At 38.4% G+C, this 20,978-nt stretch overlaps 1 protein-coding gene across 7 annotated transcripts in view; it reads left to right on the top strand.

The window, feature by feature from the left end:
* Window positions 1-9,683: 9,683 nt before the first annotated feature.
* The window catches only part of LOC134646972 (ninjurin-2-like), a 37,112-nt gene continuing 25,817 nt past the window's right edge, over window positions 9,684-20,978 (top strand). For 5 of the 7 annotated variants that reach the window (XM_063501047.1, XM_063501046.1, XM_063501048.1 and 2 more), the window contains exon 1: window positions 9,684-9,964. In XM_063501047.1, coding sequence (XP_063357117.1) covers window positions 9,869-9,964 — 96 coding nt within the window. In that variant the 5' untranslated portion in view covers window positions 9,684-9,868. The remainder of the gene's footprint in view (window positions 9,965-20,978) is intronic. The other 2 variants (XM_063501044.1, XM_063501045.1) reach the window with 2 other exon arrangements.

Here is a 20,978-nt window from a genome sequence, read left to right as displayed (position 1 = left end):
TTGGGTGTTAAATCTAAGCATTTACAAATACTTCATAGCTGGAAGGTTTCAATCGTAGAATTTGCTGGGATATTATTTAATGAAATCCAACTGCAAAATGCAGCTGAGAGAAGCCAGGACTCATAGCATGTGTGTGCTTGTTCACACCACTGTATGCTCACATGTGCTGTAGTCTGTAGTCTGCCCTAAAGCCACATTGTAAAAATAACAGTGGCCATAAATACCAAAGTGTTTTCATGAAATAAACTGTAAAGCCAATAACGCAGGCTAAACCTTTCAGCTTTTTCCACTTACTAGTTTTGCTAAACAGGCAGTTCAAGGTTCAACTGTATCCTGTCAGAATAAATATAAAACGAGAGTGCAGAAGCTGTAAATGTGAGATGAACTGTGCCAGGGGCTCAACAACTGGCTGGACCAGACATGCAAGTGTTCATCAGAAAAGCAGTGTCACTGGATTAAAAAAGAGCATGTAGCAGGTGAAATGTTTTACATATTACCATTTTTAAGATTTGTAACAACAAAGCAATGAGTGGGTGCACCATTTTTAATTATCTGCAGCTTTGTTTTAAAATTTAATTTCCTGTTTCAAAGGGAAAGTTAACTGAAGCCACATGAAAATCAGATTTCACTTTCAGAGTGTGTGTTTTTGTGCAAATAGATGTCTGCAAAATGTGTCCACTTCCACTTTACGCTTCAAGTAGGGGTAATTTTAGACACAAGAAGAGGCATTATCAGCAATTCTACAATAGGAATATCAAAGCATTTGCTTTTCTAAATTGTTGAGGACCTTTTATTCATATGAGCATGTGATTCATTTTGTATGCAGTCTGCGAGACGGTCTCCCACATTCAGTGCTTTGCCAACCTCTTTTATCAAAGCCCCCTTGCTGTGTGTGAGTCATTCAAATTTACAGCACCTTTGGAAACATCTAGTCATCATTGGAAGAAGAGTCTGCATCTTATAATAGAGTATAATAGATGCTGCGGGAAACCAGGCCAGAGACACACTTAAATTAGTAACAATCAATTTTCGACCCATTTTTCTTTATAACTTTTCTAAAGCTGTCAAGCCTTGTCAGTGCTTTAACATTCTGCTTGAATAGCAAAATAGTTGTGAAGGTAAAAGTAATAAAGAACAGAGCTGAATTTTTATAAAAGGCTGACTGCACTCATAAACTATATTTAAACAGCTGTCATTAGAAGTGGAGGGTTATACTTTTAAGTTGCTGACAAGACCATAGCCAAGATTTTCAGTTAATAGAAATGTATGTTAAACAAACAAGATGTTGAGGTTTTGCAGAGATGTGACCACTAACCATGTGAGGTTAACTTGTTAACATTTTGGACCTGTATTGATAATGGTGACAATGTTGGATCAAGTTAATAAGGCCCAGTCACACAAGCCTAGAGACAAGTATACAGGCATTTGGCAACCTCCAGTTATGAGGTTTGGCAAGATGGTGTCATGGTTCGGCAGGGTGGGCTTTAGATTCTGTTTTTCTTTTTTGTGTGTATTAACGTATCTGCTTTTAGCCTCAGGTGGAGTTACTGGATTGGCACTGTGCCCGTGAGTGGAAGTCTTCCTCCCCTGGCTGTCCTCCCCCCACTTGTCTCCTACTGTTTAATCAAGCTGGGTATTTCCAGGCAGATGGGTGCCACAGTTCTCTGCCAGATCATCCTCGCTAACAGTCAGGGCTCCAAAGTTTTCAGTAGTTTCTTGTGCTTACCCCTGTTTAACCTCCTTGCGATTACTTTGCTTCCAAGCAGACAGCCACAGAAACCTGTAATTTGCATGTATGACGTCAACTAGTGTATAAACTCTCACCAGCTACTCTCCGAGCAATTGCAAGACTGTAGAAAGTGAGGGACAAAACGTAATGTCTGCAGTTCTGAGGCACAATTTTGACTTTGATGGTGAAGGTTCTCTATTTCCAGTTTGCGATGCACTTTTTCAAATTCTACTGCCGTTTGGAGAGTAGTTGGCAAGTGTTTGCAGACATTACAGGCAATTTGCCAGTGACCAGAGCAATCACAAGCAGGTTTTTTGCTGCAGCGCCCTCTTTGCAACTCATTTTACCTAGTAACAGTTAGCAACCTTCAGGAACCACTCACCACTCATCGTCTAATTGTTAGGTTATATTTATAGCTCAACAAACATCATTCAAGCTTTCCATAGGTTTTAGGCATCATGACTGATATGTTTTTTTATTACTTATACTTTCTTTAGCAGCAGAAAAACAAAAAAAAACTTTAAACAGAGCAATTAGCCAAGACTATAAGTCAAACATTAAGCTGAAGTGACTGTAAAACAACTAATCACACCCCAATAAAGAGTCTCCTCAGCTCATCCAATTTAACACCAGTTAGTGAATGCAGACGAGGTTTAACAGTGTAGTTCCCACTCACTCTGACCTCTTTAACTACTATAGGTCGAAGCATTGTTTTGTTCATTAATGACAAAAACTTGTTACAGACCCAGCTTTAAAAACTCGAATACACTTGTTTCATAGCAGGACTAAGCATGGTTACCTGCCAGCTGAATGTGTTATATGTTTGTTTCATACAGCGATTAGTATGCTTGTATGTGTATGAAAAGACTCAAGTAAAAATGGCAAACTACAACACATGTCCTGAGCAGGTGGAAGATGAAAGTGTGCACCTGCTCATCTGTCAGTGAAAACAAACTAGCACTTTGATCTGTTACACCGTCATCCCACAGTACCCCGCTGCATCGGATGTGTATGTTTGTCTGCTAATGCGGGCATTACAGTGTGAGTTTTGTTCGGCCCAGCGATGCTTATGGTATCAGATCAAATAACATGTTTAGATGTACAAATTCGCCTTATTAACTTTGAAATTGTGAAGTGTTTTATCCTTCCAGCCAGAGAGTGCGTGTATTATGGGTATTGTGGGGACATTGTACTATTGGGTATCTGCGTAATAAATCATAAATCAATGTAAAGGTTAACACATTTAAGTTTAAGTAAAGGCTAGTCAAGCAGTATTCATGCTGTGGAGCGCGTCATGGAATGTAAGTGGCTGTAATGGCTCCTGATGTGAAGGAAACATGACTGTGCGCGTGTGTGTGTGTGTGTGCACGCATGCGCATTACTGCAGTGAAAACCTTTGGAGCATAAAGGCCCTTTTATCAGTCCTTGGATGAGAGACTGGTACTGTCTGCTTAGTGTGCATGTGTGTGTATGACAGCGATGTACAAAGCGAGAGGTCAGTACTGCCTGGTACTCAGCTGCTGAAGCCCTATCTTTGTGTGTGTGTGTGTGTGTGTGTGTGTGTGTGTGTGTGTGTGTGTGTGTGTGTGTGTGTGTGTGTGTGAGAGAGAGAGAGAGAGAGAGAGAGATGGGATGAGAGCATGAACAAATGACTAACGGCACAAAAACAATGCATAATGACAAAGTGTCACATCACAGTTGATTTTAGGTTTTTTGGAGTTTGAATCAAGTCTTAGGTCATTTAAGACAAGCCCAAGATAAGCTTCAAATGAGGTCTCAAGCATTGTCTCAATTAACTGTTTGCTGTGAGTGGAAGCAAACAGCCTGCTTTGTTATTGTTGCATTGTCTTTCACAGTTTCCATGCCCACATGGCTCACTTGCAGGCTCCTTGATTCCAGATAAAATTAAACAAAAGCAGCTTCCCGTGTCTTGCTGAGACTTGCCAACTAAAATGTCAGCTGTTGCTGACAAATTTTATGCACTGTAGCTTGCTGGAGATGAGCTTATATTAGCAATACACATTGGTTAATAAATTGCTAAAGTGTTTATAAGTACTGAGGTTAAAACCGATGTCATATAAGGTGCTAGCCGTTGACGTTACGTTGAGCCCACTTGTCTGTGTGCTCCTTTCTTGCCCAGGAGCACTTAGATGTAATGAACAGAAGGAGCATTGCAAACCCTGAGTCAAAGATACATCCCATAATGCACCGGGACACATATTCAGTGTTGAATGTTTGGGGTCTTTCAACATCATGCAACCTCACTCAGCCAAGCCAGCCAGGGTTGATCAAGTCCTGGCTTGTGTTCCAGCAGCACTGGCCCACAGACCATTCCCCCTGATTCAAAGCCATCTGGAAGCCCTCCATGGCAGACTCGATTGCTTTCCTTTTTGTAGCCCTTGAGATCCCGAGTAGCTCATAGACCTTGCACAGAGGCTTACAAGAAAAGCCTCTGCACACCACTTCGATAGGCTCACACCATGCCTTCCAGATTCTCCTTCAATACAGGGAGAAGCCTCCTGTTAAGTGGGCTGATACCCCTTAAACCACAGCCACTCACTGGCATCACATCATAATTGGACAATCCCTATGTGGTTGAGATTTCACAGTATCCATAATAGTCTGCAGTGAAAATTTCTTGAGAATAAACAAAATATTATTTCAATTTTGCATTAGTATTGATAACTATTAATTATCTATTAGTAAATGTTCAGATAAGATGTTCCATGCTTTTTTAGAGGGCACAATACCACCTGGACCCAAACCCAGACTTAAACCTTTAGTTTGTGGAGCCCTGTTTTGAAGACTTTAGATTACATTTTAGCCATCTTGGGTTTTTTGGAGGAAGAGACATGCCTACCTGGAAGACACAGTGAAGTGTTAAATTATCAGTTAACATCAGTAAACTTGGCGAGAAAGGGCATCAGTATGGATACTTTAGTGGTGAGGAACATTCAAATAAAATAGTGGAATTTCACTCACAAAAGTACAAAGTACAGAAGGACTGTTAGTGCAGGTAACTACATAGCATGCCGTAATGTTTGACCGATAGTTGCATGCTTCACGAGGCACCAGCACTATAACCACAGTCAGGAGGTACAGTTCAATGATTTTAATTACCTTAAACCATGCTCAGATGCCAGCATGATGATGAAAACCAATTCTTTCAAACTCCTTGCACTTTACCAGAAATAATAAGGCATTTTTCTGTTGTTTATGTATGGCCTGTAAACTCATATCTTCTTGTAATTTTGTATCACATGTGCATTGCCTTTTTTTAAATGGTTTGAACTATTTTTCCACCTAGCTTGAGTTAGTCAAATCGATCTCTCCCTAGGGTAACTTTGGTGTAGTTCAACTTTTTCCAGCTGTGTACATAGAGGTGTATTCAAAGTAGCCTCCCCAACACTGTTAAGACTGTAGATGGCATTAGTTGCCTCCATACATGTGTGTGTCCTCATCACGTACACAGGACGTCCCAAACAAGGACACTTTCATAGAAAAATTGCTTCAGAATGCTAAGTTTGCACCATGCTGCCATTTTAACATATTTACTTATGTTTTTCCTGCATTGCCTTAACCAAGATCTTGCAGGATAATTTTAGAAGTGCACACTGCTTCTTTTTGTTTACAGCTTGTATATAAAAAGCAAGTCGGTAGTGCTCTCTAAAATGCCTCCCATTGCATTCCCAGTAAAGGGCTCACAGAAACAATTCATACCTTAACTCCTCATTATGAGTGTCATACCTGCAGCTCTAAGTAGATTTAAAACACCACATGGTCCTTCAAGGGTTTTTGAGGGAGAACACTATTCACCCTGGTCCATGTGGTGTGTGTATCACTTTTACCTTGACAAGTAACATGACTCATTTTTCATCTGATTTAAATGCTTGCATGCAAATCACAACAGAAATCTGCTTGGATGCTATAAATAACTTACATTCCATTAAAAGTATTCCAGTTCAGGGCACTGAAGTCTTTTAGCTCCCATTCAGTGTTTTGCACGGTATTGTAAGTGATTCACAACAAGTCAAGTCGAGTCAAGTCAGTCTTATCTATCTAATCCACTATCACATATCGCATTTGCCTTAAGGTGGTTTAGAATGTGTACAAAATTCAGCCCTCTTTTGTAATTCTGTTATGAATTTCGAAAGGGAAGTAAATACCTCTATAATACTCTGAGGAGGAGCACAGATGCCACTTTAAGTAAAGAAAGCAACACCTTCATACAGCATTGTTTACAGTCAAGCTAAACTGCTACATGAAGAGCTGAAGCAGCACAAAGCTCTGGGATTACTGAAGCAAAATGAAACACATGAGCTTAAGAGCTAACTGCTCTTTAGTTCCCATTTGCACATTCAGTAGTTAAAAACCTCCTTGTTGGAGGTTTGTACTCAAGAACCTTCTCCATAAAGTGCCATTTTATCTTTACAGTGAAACACTATTTTTGAGAGGGATTACACATTTAGCTGCTGGTCAAAAACCCACTGTAAGTCTCTGTAAACCATGGCAGTAAGTAAAGATTTTAGCCCATAAGTGGAACTATTTTGTCTCCACAGCAGGTATTATTTTAAGCAAGAACTGGGTTAAAGTCAGCGTGCTCTCTAGCTGGCACTGTCCAAAGACTCTCTGTTTCTAGGAACCGAAGAATGAAGAGGTTTGGCTGAGTAATGAGGTGTCTCGTGTAAACAGTGGTTTCTAGGAACGATTACGGAATTTAAAAAAAACTCGTGGGCACAACAGTTAGCTTTTAACCTCTCATTTACAGATTAACTTGGAATCTATTACTTAAATAGGCCAACAAACTTCACATAAGTCAAGTAGCCCATTTCGGGCTGTTAAATAATTACTATTCATCTCCAAATCCCTTAAAGACGACAGATGTTTAATTCTGGAAAACCACAAAAGCAAAAATAATTCCTCGGACAGTGTCGGCTGAGATTAGTACAGTTCCTGCAAGCTGAAAGCAGCAAACTAAAAAAGAAGTGAAAGGGAAGATATTTCTGCTTTTAACCACACTGACACATATCTATAATTTGAGAGGAAAAGCTCTGTAGCAAAGATATATTGCATAATAATTCTAGTAAGCTGCTTATCTTTAATGCTGACACAAACATTCAGTGGTTGTATTGTCCTTTTATTTTAATTAAATGTCATCTGATTTATCTCTGGTGTTAGTTTCAGTTTCAAGCATGTTAGTGTGGCGACTGCTCCTAAAGGTAATCTTTGTTTACAACGTCAGGCTATTTTTCGTTTCATGATGTGCCAAATGTTTGCAGTTGGTGAAAGGTCAGGACTGCAGACAGTCACTTTCTCCTATGAAGCCATGCTGCTGTAACAGATGCAGTTATATTAGCATTATCTTGCTGAAATATGCAAGTTTTTCCCTAAAAAGGAGTCTGGATGGGAGCGTATGTTGCTCTAAAACCTGTATCTACCTTTCAGCACTCATTTTGCCTTTCCAGTGCAAGATGCTAATTCCATATGGTTTTGAACTGAAGGCGGGTCTCTCTCATCTTTAGTCTGGAAGAGCGTTCCAATTTGCCTCAGTCGATTTTATTGAGCTTTGGCCCACAGACCTTTCTGGATGATGTTCATGTACGGCCTCCTCTGTGCATGATAGCGCTTTGTAGATGGTGCGGTAAACTGTGTTGACATACAGTGATTTCTCAAAGTGTTCCTGAGCCAATGCTGTGATTTTGATCAAAGAATCATCCCTGTTTTCGATGTAGTGCTACCTGAGGACTGAAGATCATGGCTATACAATATAGATTTTTGGCCTTTGAGCACAGAGATTTTGCCACATTATTTTGATGATATTAGGTACTGTAGATGCTGTGTTCAAACTCTTTTCATTATTTTACACTTAAAAATGTTCCTCTTGTTCCACAAATTACAGAAAGTTTTTTGCAGACTTGTGAATTAACTTCTATCTTTACTTCTGAGAAACCTGGATGCCTTTTTATATCCAATCATGTTACTAACCTGTAACCAATTAATCTAATTAGTTCAAAAGGTTCCTACAGCTCTTTCTTTTTAGTAGCACTTACTTCCCAGCCTTTTATTGTCCGGTCTCAGCCTTTTTTTTTTTTTAGATCTGTTGTTCAAAATGATTGAAAATTAACATATAATATTTTCCATGAAATAGTAAAATATCTCAGTTTTTTGTATTGCTACATTGTTTCTGAATTTGCTGTGTGACATGTTCTCTCACTTCACACAATGAAACTCTTCCCTTCTGAGATTTTTGAGGATTGGTGTTTAGAGCAGTTTATTTAGTTATTTTTGACCTTTCCCCAAACACAACTGAACGTTAACGTCTTTAAACAAGAGAGAAGAAAACACTTGCTTTGTTGAGTTAAATACGTATGAGTGAGAAAGAAAGAGAAGTAAAATAACAAGAGATCATAAGTTTGTGCCGTTGCTGTATTTGTTTATGGAGGGTTATTTTTGGTGCCTTTTTCAGTTCCTGTATTTCTCAGTCAAGCTCTTACAGAGGCCATTAAATTATGTACTCTAATAAACCGGTTTTTTTTTACTTTATAAAAGTTTTGTTGTTCTAGTCCTAAATGGTCGCCAGCTAGTGTATGTACTGTGTATTTTTGGATCTGAACAGATACTAATGGGTAACATATCGAGCCAGCTGGGCTAAATTTAAAGTCAGAATTTTTCAGTGTAAGTTTTTCTTGACTAGAGTTTAAAATGGGCTGGGACTGTCACATTTTGAATGATTCTTTTATTTACAGTATGTTTTAGGTACTATATAGATGGATTTAGATTTAGCACAGATTAGAAAGCTGGCCCGTTTATTTGTTGGATATTTATCTGGCAACAGTATTTTAATATGTCTGGGCTATTGGATGGAGTCACACCTAAATTTACACAAAAGTCTTTAATATTTAAATGATCATAAAAATTGTAGCTGCCTGTAAAAAAAATCCCCAAAACAAATTCTAACCAAGAAAAAGTGTCAGGCTGGAGAATGATTAACAGTGAGCTAAGACGTAAGTTGCACCTTTGGGTGATAATCTCTTTAGGGTTGTCATTAGACTTGTCGCTTTTAAAGCTTCACAGTTAACCAACAACAAAAAAATCACTGTCAATGTCAATAAATGACACAGGAGGATTTTAAGTCAACTACGGTCAATCACCTGTTAGCTAACATAGCAGCTAGCTGGCTAAACTTAGCTTATTTTTTGCTAACATTGTCACCAGCAGAGTATTACCTCATATCACATAATTATTATCTATGTGGAGTTTGAATGAATCTTTTTTTGTATTTCTTTACTGACGTCACTAATTAGTAGACTCACTTTATCATTTTGTCAAGTCATTATAAGTCGTTGTTTATGTTTCTTACTTTTAGTGTTGTAGATGGGGAGAGGAGGTGAATTATGTAAAGGGACTCTGATGTTATGTGGTAAAATAGGCTGAATGGAAATCAATACACAGGCTGTTAGAGGCAACCAAAACAGTTGTGGAAAGCCTAATATTTTTTAAGTGGTATGAAAAATGGTACAAAGTTAACCTTGAGAGTAGCAAAGCATTTCACTCATCAATAGTAGTCTGCAGCCATGCAGATAGTTTTGGTATAACGTGTCCAGTTTTTGAGATAACTGCATGTTGAAATTATATGGCCTGTGTCCACATAATATAGTATGGAGCATAGTTTCACAGAGCCTGGGCTCCTTGAATTTAAAAAGCTGCAAACTCCCAACAATGAAGCCTCAGTGCTTTAATGGGAGCACACCTGACCTCAGTTAATTTGACAGAAATACAGCAATGCGTTTGTTGTGCAAACAGGCACAAATAGACACACAAAATATGTATTTGTTTTCAAGCCTTTTAGAATTTTTTAATAGATTAAAGGAGAGAATACTGGCAAAAAAAAAAAAGACAGTGGGAAACTGAAAGAGTGCAAAGCGAGAGTCAGGCACAGGGAGAGAGACCAGGGTAGGCTGAATAAGCTGTTTGTTTGTCCCTCTGTTGTCCACCCTGGGCTTGCCTTGTGCCTGGCGTCCAGGGTGATTTCCCTTCACAACGACCACTGCCACTCTTGCATCAGTATTTTCACTGCTGTGAGGGTAGCATTCAAGGGTGTACGTGTGTTTAGTTGCTTGCTCCTCAACGGGCCTCATTATGCAGGGAATGGGAAAGACCGAGAGAGGAGAGCAGGGCCGAGACATCGACCTGACATCGCTGAGATCCACCATGCCAGCCAGCGGCCCCCTTCAGGTTAGTATACTTAAAAAGGCAGAAAAACTTATAAATAACTATAGATGAATTGCTTATTTTATTAAGCAAAAGCATTGCCTTCCTATCTGCCTTCCTTTTATTTCACCCTCTTCCTTAGTTCCTATTTCCCTCACTCTTTAATCTGACTTTTTTCTTAGTCCTGAGAGTTTGTTACTCTGAATCATTGCTTCTATATTGGCTTTACCACAAAGCTGTGGTATGTTCTGCCTGTGTGAGAGTTGAGGATCAAAAGGCTGCCCTGTGGTTCTCTTGGTTAGGTTAAGTGCCTGTACTCGATCCCAAGACTAAGACACAACTACAGCATTCATCAAATATCAATTAGGGCCTGGGTGCAAAGGTTAATAATACCTTTTAAAGTAGCTGCGGGTCAAAGAAACAGGTATGCACCAATATAGAGATAGAAAAGGGGTCGTAGTATAATTGGAGTTTTTAGAGGTTGCATTTATTTTTTGATATTCCCATACTTTACACACGAATTTAAGGTACATTTAGCTTATTCACAAATATTTTGGATTTTATTCAAAAAGATTGAAGCTTCTTTTTTCAAATAATCATCTGACTCAATTTCACAGAAGTTATAGATATTTACATAACTGTTCCTGGTGTCTTCTGCTGGTCTGTAATAGAGGTAACAGGGTTCCTGCACATCAACCAGCAGAGCTATCAGTTACTGGAACAGTATTTTTAGCTACACAGTCTCCAGTGAACAAAGTGGGATTACTTAAGACAAGCTGTGTGTGTTTGTGTGCGTGAGTGTGTGTGTGTGAGACAGTGATAGATGTGGAAGACAGGGTATTCGCTCAGTTCATCAGCATATGTAAATGTCCATATTACATATAAATTTATTGTATATACATCATTTTGGTATGTAAATGATGTGTGTAAAATTATCAATGAGATAAGCAGAATTCTGGATCTTAAATAAAGTGCTGTTCTTTTTTTGTACATACATTTTTGCAAATGCATGCTTTTTCAACGCAGACAGTAAATGTCCTTTTCGGTGACCCCCTACTGTTATCGCATTAGCAATAACTTCATTCTATCTCATAGGTTATCTGCCTGCTAACCACATCCAAATGTAGCATGAATGCTTGTACTGTTTATTCATAAAACTGAGATTCATAACACACTCTTTGACTTTTCACCAGTTCTGTTTTGATAAGTCGTAATCTGATAACAGTTAAACAGAGAACAATGTTACAGTTTATTGAAATGGTATTCAGCATATCTGTAGCACGGGTTATGAATATGAATGAATGTGAATATATTAGCAGCAACTAATAAGACAGGAAGGCTTGAAGAGAGAGAAGAAAAAGACTTGTTTGGATAAGCTGAGAACCTGTACAGTACCATTTGGCCACGTTCTGCCACTAGTGACTTCAGTGATAATAATATCACTGTAATATAATATATTTATATCTGCAGATGTCAAGTCCTCCCCGGAACTATTCATTTGAATCATAGTGGCATAATTATATGATGACAGACACAAGGAGGGAAATGTGGGATCTTCAGTAAAGCAGAAACAAGTTTACCAAAGCATGTGCGTGCACATGAATGCGTGTTTAAGGAAGCGTGTGTTTAAGAACTCACTCTTCAGCACAATATGCATCCTGTATGTTATGCCAGCTCAAACTTGTGGTCTGTATGTATATGACTAATGCTAATGCTATTATGCATGTCATATGTATTTGTTGTGTTGTGCCAACAGCCAGTTTAAAACCAAAACACTTGCATCAAGGTACTTTATACTTTACAGTATTCTGGTAAATACCCCAACAATCATATTAAATGTTCTGTGCAAGCACTTTGTGACTGTGGGAAAGAAAAGCTCTCTTTTAACAGGGGAAAATAACCAGCGAAACCAGGCTCAGGGAGTTGCAGTCATCAGCAGCGACAAGAGCAAAAAATTGCATCATTGAATTGAATAATGAAAAATGTTGGCAAATAAGGGTTGTCAGATATACACACAGTGCTTTTAGTGTTCACGGAGCAAACATCTGACCATCATCTGAGTTTGTCTCAAGACACACTCAGAATATCTTTCTCATGTGATTAAAAAAATAGCTATAAATTGAGCTCGATATAGGCAGTAGGTGGTAGTCCATGTAGTCACCTGTCCAGGCTTTACCTCACCTCCTGCTCAGTGTCATCTGGAATAGGCTCCAGCCCTCCATAATGTTATCCAAAATAAGGTAGTAGAGCTGAGGAATTGCTGGGATCTTTTTGGTTGAGATTTAGATTCATATATGCTACTGTGGAATAAAACAGGACTGTTGATACAGAATTATTACCCAGAAGGATTTCTTGGTCTTTGAGTTCATGACATCGTCACAATATCCTGATATAATGCAGTAGCATAGCTTCAGAGTGAGAGCTTCTCCAAAGAGAAGCATATTATTTTCTGAAATTAGATCTATGAGGCTTTCATTCAGTGTCTCTGTGAGCCTGTCATGATGAATCTATTTCCATGGTGTGAAAGCTTTACACCTCTAAGTCACTCTCTATGTATAGAGCACAGCAAGAGGGTGTGGAGCGCCAATACAGAATTAGGAGGAATCACACGGCCTCTCCAAGCTTAGCAGTCATGTTTCAAAGAAAGAGAATGACCACACTGTTCGAGGAGGATGGTCACGGTAAGTTTAGTGATTAGAAAAACCCTCCTTTTTTTAGTGTTTGATTGTGAACAAGTCCTTAAGATTACTTGGAGAAATCAATAAAGTGAAAATAGCCTTAAAGCAGACATTAAAGACTAGAATTTGGTGTAAACACTTAAAATGTTGCTGTTCTCCCAACACGATGGATCTCCTTGGTTACCAACATTGCTAAATTTTGCACTTATAGATTAAACCTTCCATGCTTTGTCAAGGATTTCTAGCTTATTCAGTGGTGACATTCAGCTTCCATAGTGTATGTTACAGACGTAGAAATGGCATCAATATCTTAGTGTGAGGACATAACGCAAAAAATGAAAATTGAAACACAGGCGTGAGAATTATTTCAGAGAAGTGTAAAATCATGTGAGCGAGCCTGAGCTGGCCATCAACTGACTTTGGTAGATGTCAGGAAAGAAAGGCCACTTCAGAGCAAGTCTTGGATGCCAATCACAGAAAATAGTAGTGATATGCATATTAGTTTACCAAAGATTAAAAATAATAAGGGAGGTCTGCATGTGTCTTTTATTGTACTTTGAAAAATTCTTGAGTCACCCTAGTAGATGCGACAGTTTATTGAAACGTGCAAACGTACATAAAATACATTATCTAAGGCAAAAACAGGTTTTAAAACTAGCTTGAAAGTCAATATTTGGTATGATCGCCTTTATTCTTCAACTCAGCCTTGCCTCTTCTAAGCAAGCTTCCTTTGATTTCTTGAAGTAGTCTTCAGAACTAATTCTCCAGACTTCTTGAACATCATTCAAAGGTCTTTTTTGGATGTTGGCTTCCTTTTGTTCCATTCTCTATCGAGATGATCTGACACTGCTTACATAATGTCGAGGTTCAGGCTCAACATTATTCACATGGCTGATAGCATTCCCTTGTGTGTTCTTCTGTCCAGGTATGACTTTACTCCCTGGCAGTGTGCTTGGGGTCATTATCATGCTGAAAAAGGAATATCCTGCCAATCAGACACTTTCAGATACTTTCCATGATATTGGGTGGTGAATCGAATTCTGACCATATTCTTCTGGATTCAGTCCAGGTTTTGTAACTTGGCATACCTCAGCTTTTTCTCCCTGTTTCTTTTCCTTAAGAATGGCCTCTTGGCAACCACCCTTCCACTGAGACCTTTTCTGAGGCTGTGGTGAACAGTAGATGAATCATCTAAAGGGTCAGATGCATCTTTCAAGTCCTGTGTCAGGTCTTTGCTGGATTTTTTTTCCTATTTCTTAAGGACATGACTTTCAGATACGATTCATCTGCTGTAGATAGTTTTTTTAGGCCTGTCACCTCTTCTTTTGTCCTCCACTTGACTAGTTTGCTTAAGTCCTAGCTAATTACTTTTTGGTAAAACTCCTTGTTGGTGCATAAATACTGTTTTATACCTGTCAGACTGTGTTATCTTGAGATTTTTAGATTCAACTAAAGAAAAAAAAATTGTGACAGGCTATTAACAAAGTTCCTGAAGATAAAGTTCTTTGTTAGATGCTTCATTAGGTTGTCTGTTACAGTGGTTCAGTAAACACAAAATCATTCATCTGACAATGGTCAGGTACAAGAACTGGACTGAAAACGCGTGGAAAAGCAGCAAATATATTTAAAAAAAAAAAAAAAGATGAGAGCTTTTGCTCAAGACCACATTAAAAATTCCAGGAAAGTCTGGCTTCTTCAAAACAAAATATGCAGAGTGTACATTACTGTAGTGTCTATATAACAAGGACTATATCTCAAAACTTTGTTTTTGATGCATGTTTATGCTTTGTCTTTCTTGTTTCTTGAGCTATGCATCACATCAGTTCAATTCAATTTTATTTATATAGTGCCAAATCACAATAAGAACTGTTTGGGGAGATCTACATTTATTTGCACAAGTGTCTTCCTTATGGGTTCAAAAAGCATTTTTAAAAGCTTTTTAAAGCTAGGTTAAATACTACGAGTACACAATTGATTAGAAATGTAAATCAGTATAATGGCCTCTAAAGTTATGGAAACACAAGTCTGTGTGCATGCTTGTGATTGTGTGTGTAACCACCTCTTGGCTCCTACATGGCAAATGCTACATTCTGAGTGTAGGTGTGAAGTATGAGAGTGCATGCATGTCTCTGTAATTCTGGGAACTTTCATCTGAGGCCCGGCCGAGCCTCATCTTTAACTGAAATGGAATGACTGTTGTTGTGTAATGACTCATGTTGTATAATAGGTGTAACCAAACTGTGGGTCACATTCTTTTCCATTGTATATGTGTGCAAGTAGAAAGAGTTGCGTAATTTACCAGATATGTACAACACAGTGTGAGTAGCTTGTAATTGTATGGTACAGCACAGAATATGTGACAACTTTGTCCAAAGCGACTTGTTTTTAAAAAGCTTATCGCATGGTGCATCAGCAACGATTTGTCAGTTGCAATAGGGTGCTTTTTAGAAGATAACAGATTTGGAAATTTTTTTAGCAAGATAATTTTTATAAATCAAATTTTTTGAAGTTTAAATGGCATTGTCAGAGATGAAGGTTAGTCTATAAATGAACTATACCACCAGTTTCAGAGATGGCACGCAATCATTGTTTTTGTCGTCATAACCTTGAATATCCAGGCCTCTCTTATCTCTTGCTACTTATTATAAGAGACCTTTTCTGGGAGACATAAAAAAATTCCAAATTTAGTTATAAAACTGTAGAATTAAATGTGAACGTGAAAGCATTTGTTAATCACAGACATCTAACCAAAAACCCAATTTAAAAACTCTCTTTAAAATAAGGGAACTAGAGGTGAAAAATTCTAATTCATGTCTGGGTTCAAACATGGCCATCTCCATACAAGTTTTGGTAGTTTGCTGGTTTGGGTGTCAGACTATGCAATGCTCAGAACATTTTTAAAATAAGATCTCAGACTTTACAGACCTTACTTAGCATGATAATTGTTAAAGTTCATGACCAAACAATTAGAAAAAACTGAACAAGTATGGCTTGTTTTAAAGGGTTACCAGGGGAATGCCTCTCCTCTCTTAAAAAGACAGGACTTTGCAAAGCTGTATCTGAGCAGATCACAAGACCTCTGGTATAGTATTCTTGGCCATAATGCACAGCATTACATGTGATGTAAAACAAACACAGCATATCAGCAGAAACAACTCATACCACCTGTCAGCATGGTGTGATGATTTGAGGGGTGATGATTTGAGCTTGTTTTGTAGCCACAGGACCTGGGCTCCTTGCAGTCATTGAGTCAACCATGAGCACCTTCATATACCAAAGTATTCTAGAGTGAAATGTGAGAACATTTGTTCAACTGCTAAAGGAGTCAAATGATATCCTACAATAACAGGGAAAAATAACTCATTGTTTATTTACTTTACCAGAACAAGATCAAACCCAGTACAAAAAGAGACTCCTGTAGAAGCCAATGGTTTATTCAGTGTTTTCATGCAGGACCATTTCCAAAATTGCTTGTGTTACAAGGATATATTCCTTCTCCAAGGTCAAGGAAAAAACAGGCTAAGCAGAGCTTCCAGTGCTGTTTGTCTATCTGTCAGCACGATTAAGCACTATTAAGCCAAATTTTTATTAAATTTGGCAGAAATGGAACTTGGACAAAGAGAGAACTAATTAAATTTTGATGCAGATCCAGATTGCATTTGTATGTTCTTCTGTGTGGAGTTTGTATGTTCTCCCAGTGCTTGTGTGGGTTCTCTCTGGGTATTCCTGCTTCCCACAGTCCAAAGGCATCCTTGTTAACTGGTTATTTTAAATTAGCTGCAGGTGTGAATGTGGATGTGAATTGTTGTTGACGTGTCCAGGGTTACCCCTCCTCTTGAAATATGACAGCTGGGAAAGACTCCAGCCGCTCCCCCTCCTGCATGGACCAGAATTGGAGAAGTGGTTAAGAAGATGGATGGATGGATGGATGGATGGATGGATGGATGGATGGATTGACCTTGATAGAGGATATGAAGAAATGCAACAGACCAATTTTATATTTCACTGTAGTTTAACAGTAATAATGTAACCCACACTGAATCCTTGGTTATGGGTTTCAAACTAGTGTCGGAAAATAAGAAAATAAATTAATCTAATTGGTCTTCAGTTCCTCAGATACCAGGTGTACTAGAAAATGCTGGTGTTTGCTCTTGCCACATTTGGCTAAGACTAGATTAGCAGCATGGCCTGGACACAAAACAGTGAAGCAGCTGTATTATGCAATGTCTTACATAGTTGGTAGCCTTCAGGGGTAACTAAACATGTAATCACTCGTATTGTATAAGCCCCGATTCCAATAAGTTGAGACATTTTGAAAATATAAATAAAAAAGAATGCAATGATTTGCAGCTCTCATAGACCAATGCTTTAGTTTACACAGCAAGCCAACCCGATTTGCGGGTTGTACTTTAGTTAAGATAAAGACTGTTATTTAAGACACTTAAAATATAAAAAGTATATTTTTGGCTTGAGTAAATTTTAACCACTTTTTATTACAGTCCTAGTACTTCTACTTTGGAAGCCAAACCCTCTTTGTGTCTCACCAATTTCTCATATGCAGGAAAAAGTGATGCAAATAAGCTGTTTATGAAATGGCATTGCAAACGGTTCAGCAGCCGTGTTTTTTGTTTGTGAGAGTAATGCCTTTGGCGTGGACATTAGCCTTTGTGACTTTGCTATTTAAAACACTATAAGAAAGAGAAACAACCTGAAAGCAGGATATGGGCCCATTATCTGCATATCTGCTTTGATCGTCTACCACTGAAAATATAATTTGAATTAGAAAATACATCATACTTGTCTGTGTGATTTACCACCATCCTTTTCTGTCTTTCCCTCATCTTTTTCTTCCATTTTTCCTTGTTACCCTATTCCTCCTTTCATTTCGCTCTATTCTTGTTCTTCCTCTCTTCTCTGTCCAGGGGGGATACTGTGTTTTCTTTTCATTTTGCAGGGGAAATGACAGCTAACTCAGTTTGAATCTAAAACAGTTCTAAAAGGAGCCATGCCCAATTTTTGTGTGTGAGCGTGCATGTGTGCATGAGTTCGTGTGTGTGTGTGTGAGAAAAGGTTCTTTCAAAAGCGTAAAAGAGAGTATGTGTTAAAAAAAAAAGGCCAAGATGAGTGATACCAGATGAAACTTTAGATCCTACCGCATATAAACAATTAAATTATCACACAAGGACCAGTTGGTCTGTCTCCTGTTTTGTTCTATTCCCTAAACCCACAATTATAGTGTCACACTGAAAAAAGGCAGATGTATGGCACAAGTATTCTCATGACACACACAAGTCCACCGTTTTACTTCCACTTCAGTGGGATTTAAAGTCTTTGTATATTAGGACTCGTCTGTTTGACATATTTCATGAAGACATTGTTTGTCAAAGTAACCAACAAGCATCTTTAAAAATTTGAGCAGATTTTTACATGTGAAATAAATCATTAATAGGAGCTTTAAGGCCAAGAGTTTTGTGACAGACTTTTGTTCTTCATCCACTTGTTCCAGTCATAGTTGCCAAGAAAAAGCAGGAAACCCCCCTCTCTAATGCCGAGGGTTCCCTGCAGGGACAGTAACTCACAACACTTAAGTCATGCATGCACACACAGAGACGAACATAAATCAGAGATGAACACCAGGCTTATAAATCCAACTTCTCTGTACGCCAATCTTCTCACAGGCTCTGTGTACACACCCTTCTCATAAAAACATTTTCGAGGAATTATGTATTGCTTCTCCGCAGCATTTACAACTATATTCAACTACAGTTTCAGCTGCCTGCAGCCTGCACGATGTGTGCTGTGCTCAAATTGTTGCCACATTAATATAGAGATACCCACATATGCACAGATCTGTGAAAAAGCATTAACGTAAAAATAGGCATAAAAACGACATATGCAATACTTAGGAGACTGCATGTGGTAGGGATTGTGATGAATAAAGCCTTTGTGTTTATTGATGCACAGTGAACCAGAACCTTTCATGTAACTCTTGCAGAAGATTGCGAATAAACATATTTCCCCAAAAGGCTGAGCTATTTCTTTAAGAGAGAGAAGTGATAGAAAACACATGAGAAAGCAAGAAGCAGGACCGAAGGGCGATGCAGCTTGGCATGTAGAGAAAAAGAAAAAGTAATTCGGGCCATGCAAACACACATAGAGAATCTGATTTCATCTTTGTTGATGAAATGCATTGCTGTGTGCCGGGCTGCTGGCCAGTGCGGCGCATGTGTCTGTGTGAGCATGTGTGTGTTTATGTTAATTGAGGGTTGAAGTAGAGGTAAATACAGACCTCTCTATCTGTATTTTCCTTTCCTCCAGCATGAGTAGTAGGTCACTGGACAGGACAAAGTTTGTGTGGGAAAAACACCCAGCCCTGAATGTTTCTGGTCAAGCTTGTATGGCTGCCAGTTTGTTTGTGTTCATATGTGCTACTGTCAGAGGTGTGTGCAGAGTTAAGAGTCCCAGTGAGCTAGGGTTCTTTGTCTGCTTATTTGAATCAAAACAATGGAAAGATACAACTTTAAAGTGACTCTTAATAAACATTTCAATCGAGGATATATCAGACGTTTAATAACTCTATACTTCACCTCCTCCTCTTCAGCTATATTAGGGTTTAGTTGTCTTCTAACCCACCTTTTAGATTATAAATCCTGCAACTTTATTGTTATTAGTTTTCTCATTGCTCACCTAGCATTGGCAGTACCACGTGAAATTAGCATTTTTTTTGGGCTTGTTTGTTTTTCTTTGTTAGAATTAGCTAATTTTGCAGCGTCCTTGGAAATGCAACTTGATAAATATCTTGGATATTCAAAGCGTGACCTTTTTTTGACAGAAACAATGAACCCATGGAATTCTATAATTGCACAGTATAGATACGAAAGATTCTTTTGAATCTATAGTACAAAAGTTTATTTTACCTGCTCTATTATTTACAAGAGGACACCACAGTTCATACAATTGATTTAACGCCAAAGGAATTTGTGTCTCCTCCAGGGACCAAATTGGGAATCTTGTCAGTCAATCGTAAACCATACATTAAGAAAAAAACCAAAACCCATCTTTTAAGAAACTCACAAAAATAGTTGAAGCTGAGTTAAAAGGCTTGAGCACTGTGTAAAATTGTTAACCATCACAGGGCAATTAAAAATATCAATGAAAAAGAAAGATGTTGTATTAACAAAATTGATGGATAAACTTACACTCAGTCAACCAAGTGATTTCTTATACATGATAATCTGAAAATGCTGGTTGAGTCTGCACCTATTCAACTTGCCTGTTTTCTTCAGCTGGACACAGCAGGACACAATAATGTTTAATGGGAGACAAACATGAAAATCGACCTGTTCTACAGATTTCAGTGGAATCCAAGGCAAGCAAAGTTAATACTGCTTCCAGAGATCAGAGCCAATTGTTGCCACAAGGTAGCTGTAATCTAGAGGATGTAACAAACAGGCAACGAAAGAAGCTTACGGAACAGAAAACTCATTAAGAATGAAGATGAGAGATCACTTTCATTGTATTTTTAAGTCATGTCTAGATTTCAATGGACAAGCACTGCTCATCTTGCTTGCCCCAATGGAACACTGTCAGGGCAAAGCAAGGCAAACAATAGCAGTCATGCATTAATAGGCAACACACAAACCTCCACCTCTAGTATATTGTTCATTTATTTCTCAACTGTAGAGTGCTATGTACCCAGCACCAAATGACAGACAGACAGAGCTACAACTTATTGGTGGACATACTGTAGTAGTTAGTTTCTAAAGGGTGAGCTACTTTTGCCAAGCATAGAGGTCAAAAACAGCATACATGTAGAGTTAAGGTTATTAAGTGAATCAAAGCAAATAAGTTCTGATGTTGTTCTGCATCTTTGAATAGTTACATAGTCAACAATTTACCTGGATTAGCTAGTCCAGCGGTCTCAAACCCCCGGGCCACGGACTGGTACCGGTCCGTGAGTCATTTGGTACCGGGCCGCGAGAGTTGAGGCTCGGGTGTGAAACGTATAGTTTTCAGGGTTTTTATCATTAACTAGGTTTCCCTGGGTCTTTTCCCGTGTTGTAGTTGTGTGTCTTATTTTGAAAGAAATATTTACACGTTACCATAGCAACCAGAGAGCATTAAGGGGCAAAGAGGAGGATGTTACTCTCAATGTTATTGTCGCATATCAGGAGGACGCTGCAAATAACGTTGCACAATTACACAGTGAATTCGCGTTTATTATTATATTTACAAAATACCATAGTTTTTATCTTGGTCGTATCATTTTATTTTGTTGTATTTATCCACGACACCTTAAAGTCCGGTCTGTGAAAATATTGTCTGACATTAAACCGGTCCATGGTACAAAAAAGTTTGGG

The sequence above is a fragment of the Pelmatolapia mariae genome, linkage group LG17, assembly GCF_036321145.2.
Source record: "Pelmatolapia mariae isolate MD_Pm_ZW linkage group LG17, Pm_UMD_F_2, whole genome shotgun sequence".
NCBI classification, from domain to species: Eukaryota; Metazoa; Chordata; class Actinopteri; order Cichliformes; family Cichlidae; genus Pelmatolapia; species Pelmatolapia mariae.
The sequence above is the reverse complement of the archived record's forward strand: the minus strand, read 5'-3'. Positions and strand labels throughout refer to the sequence as shown.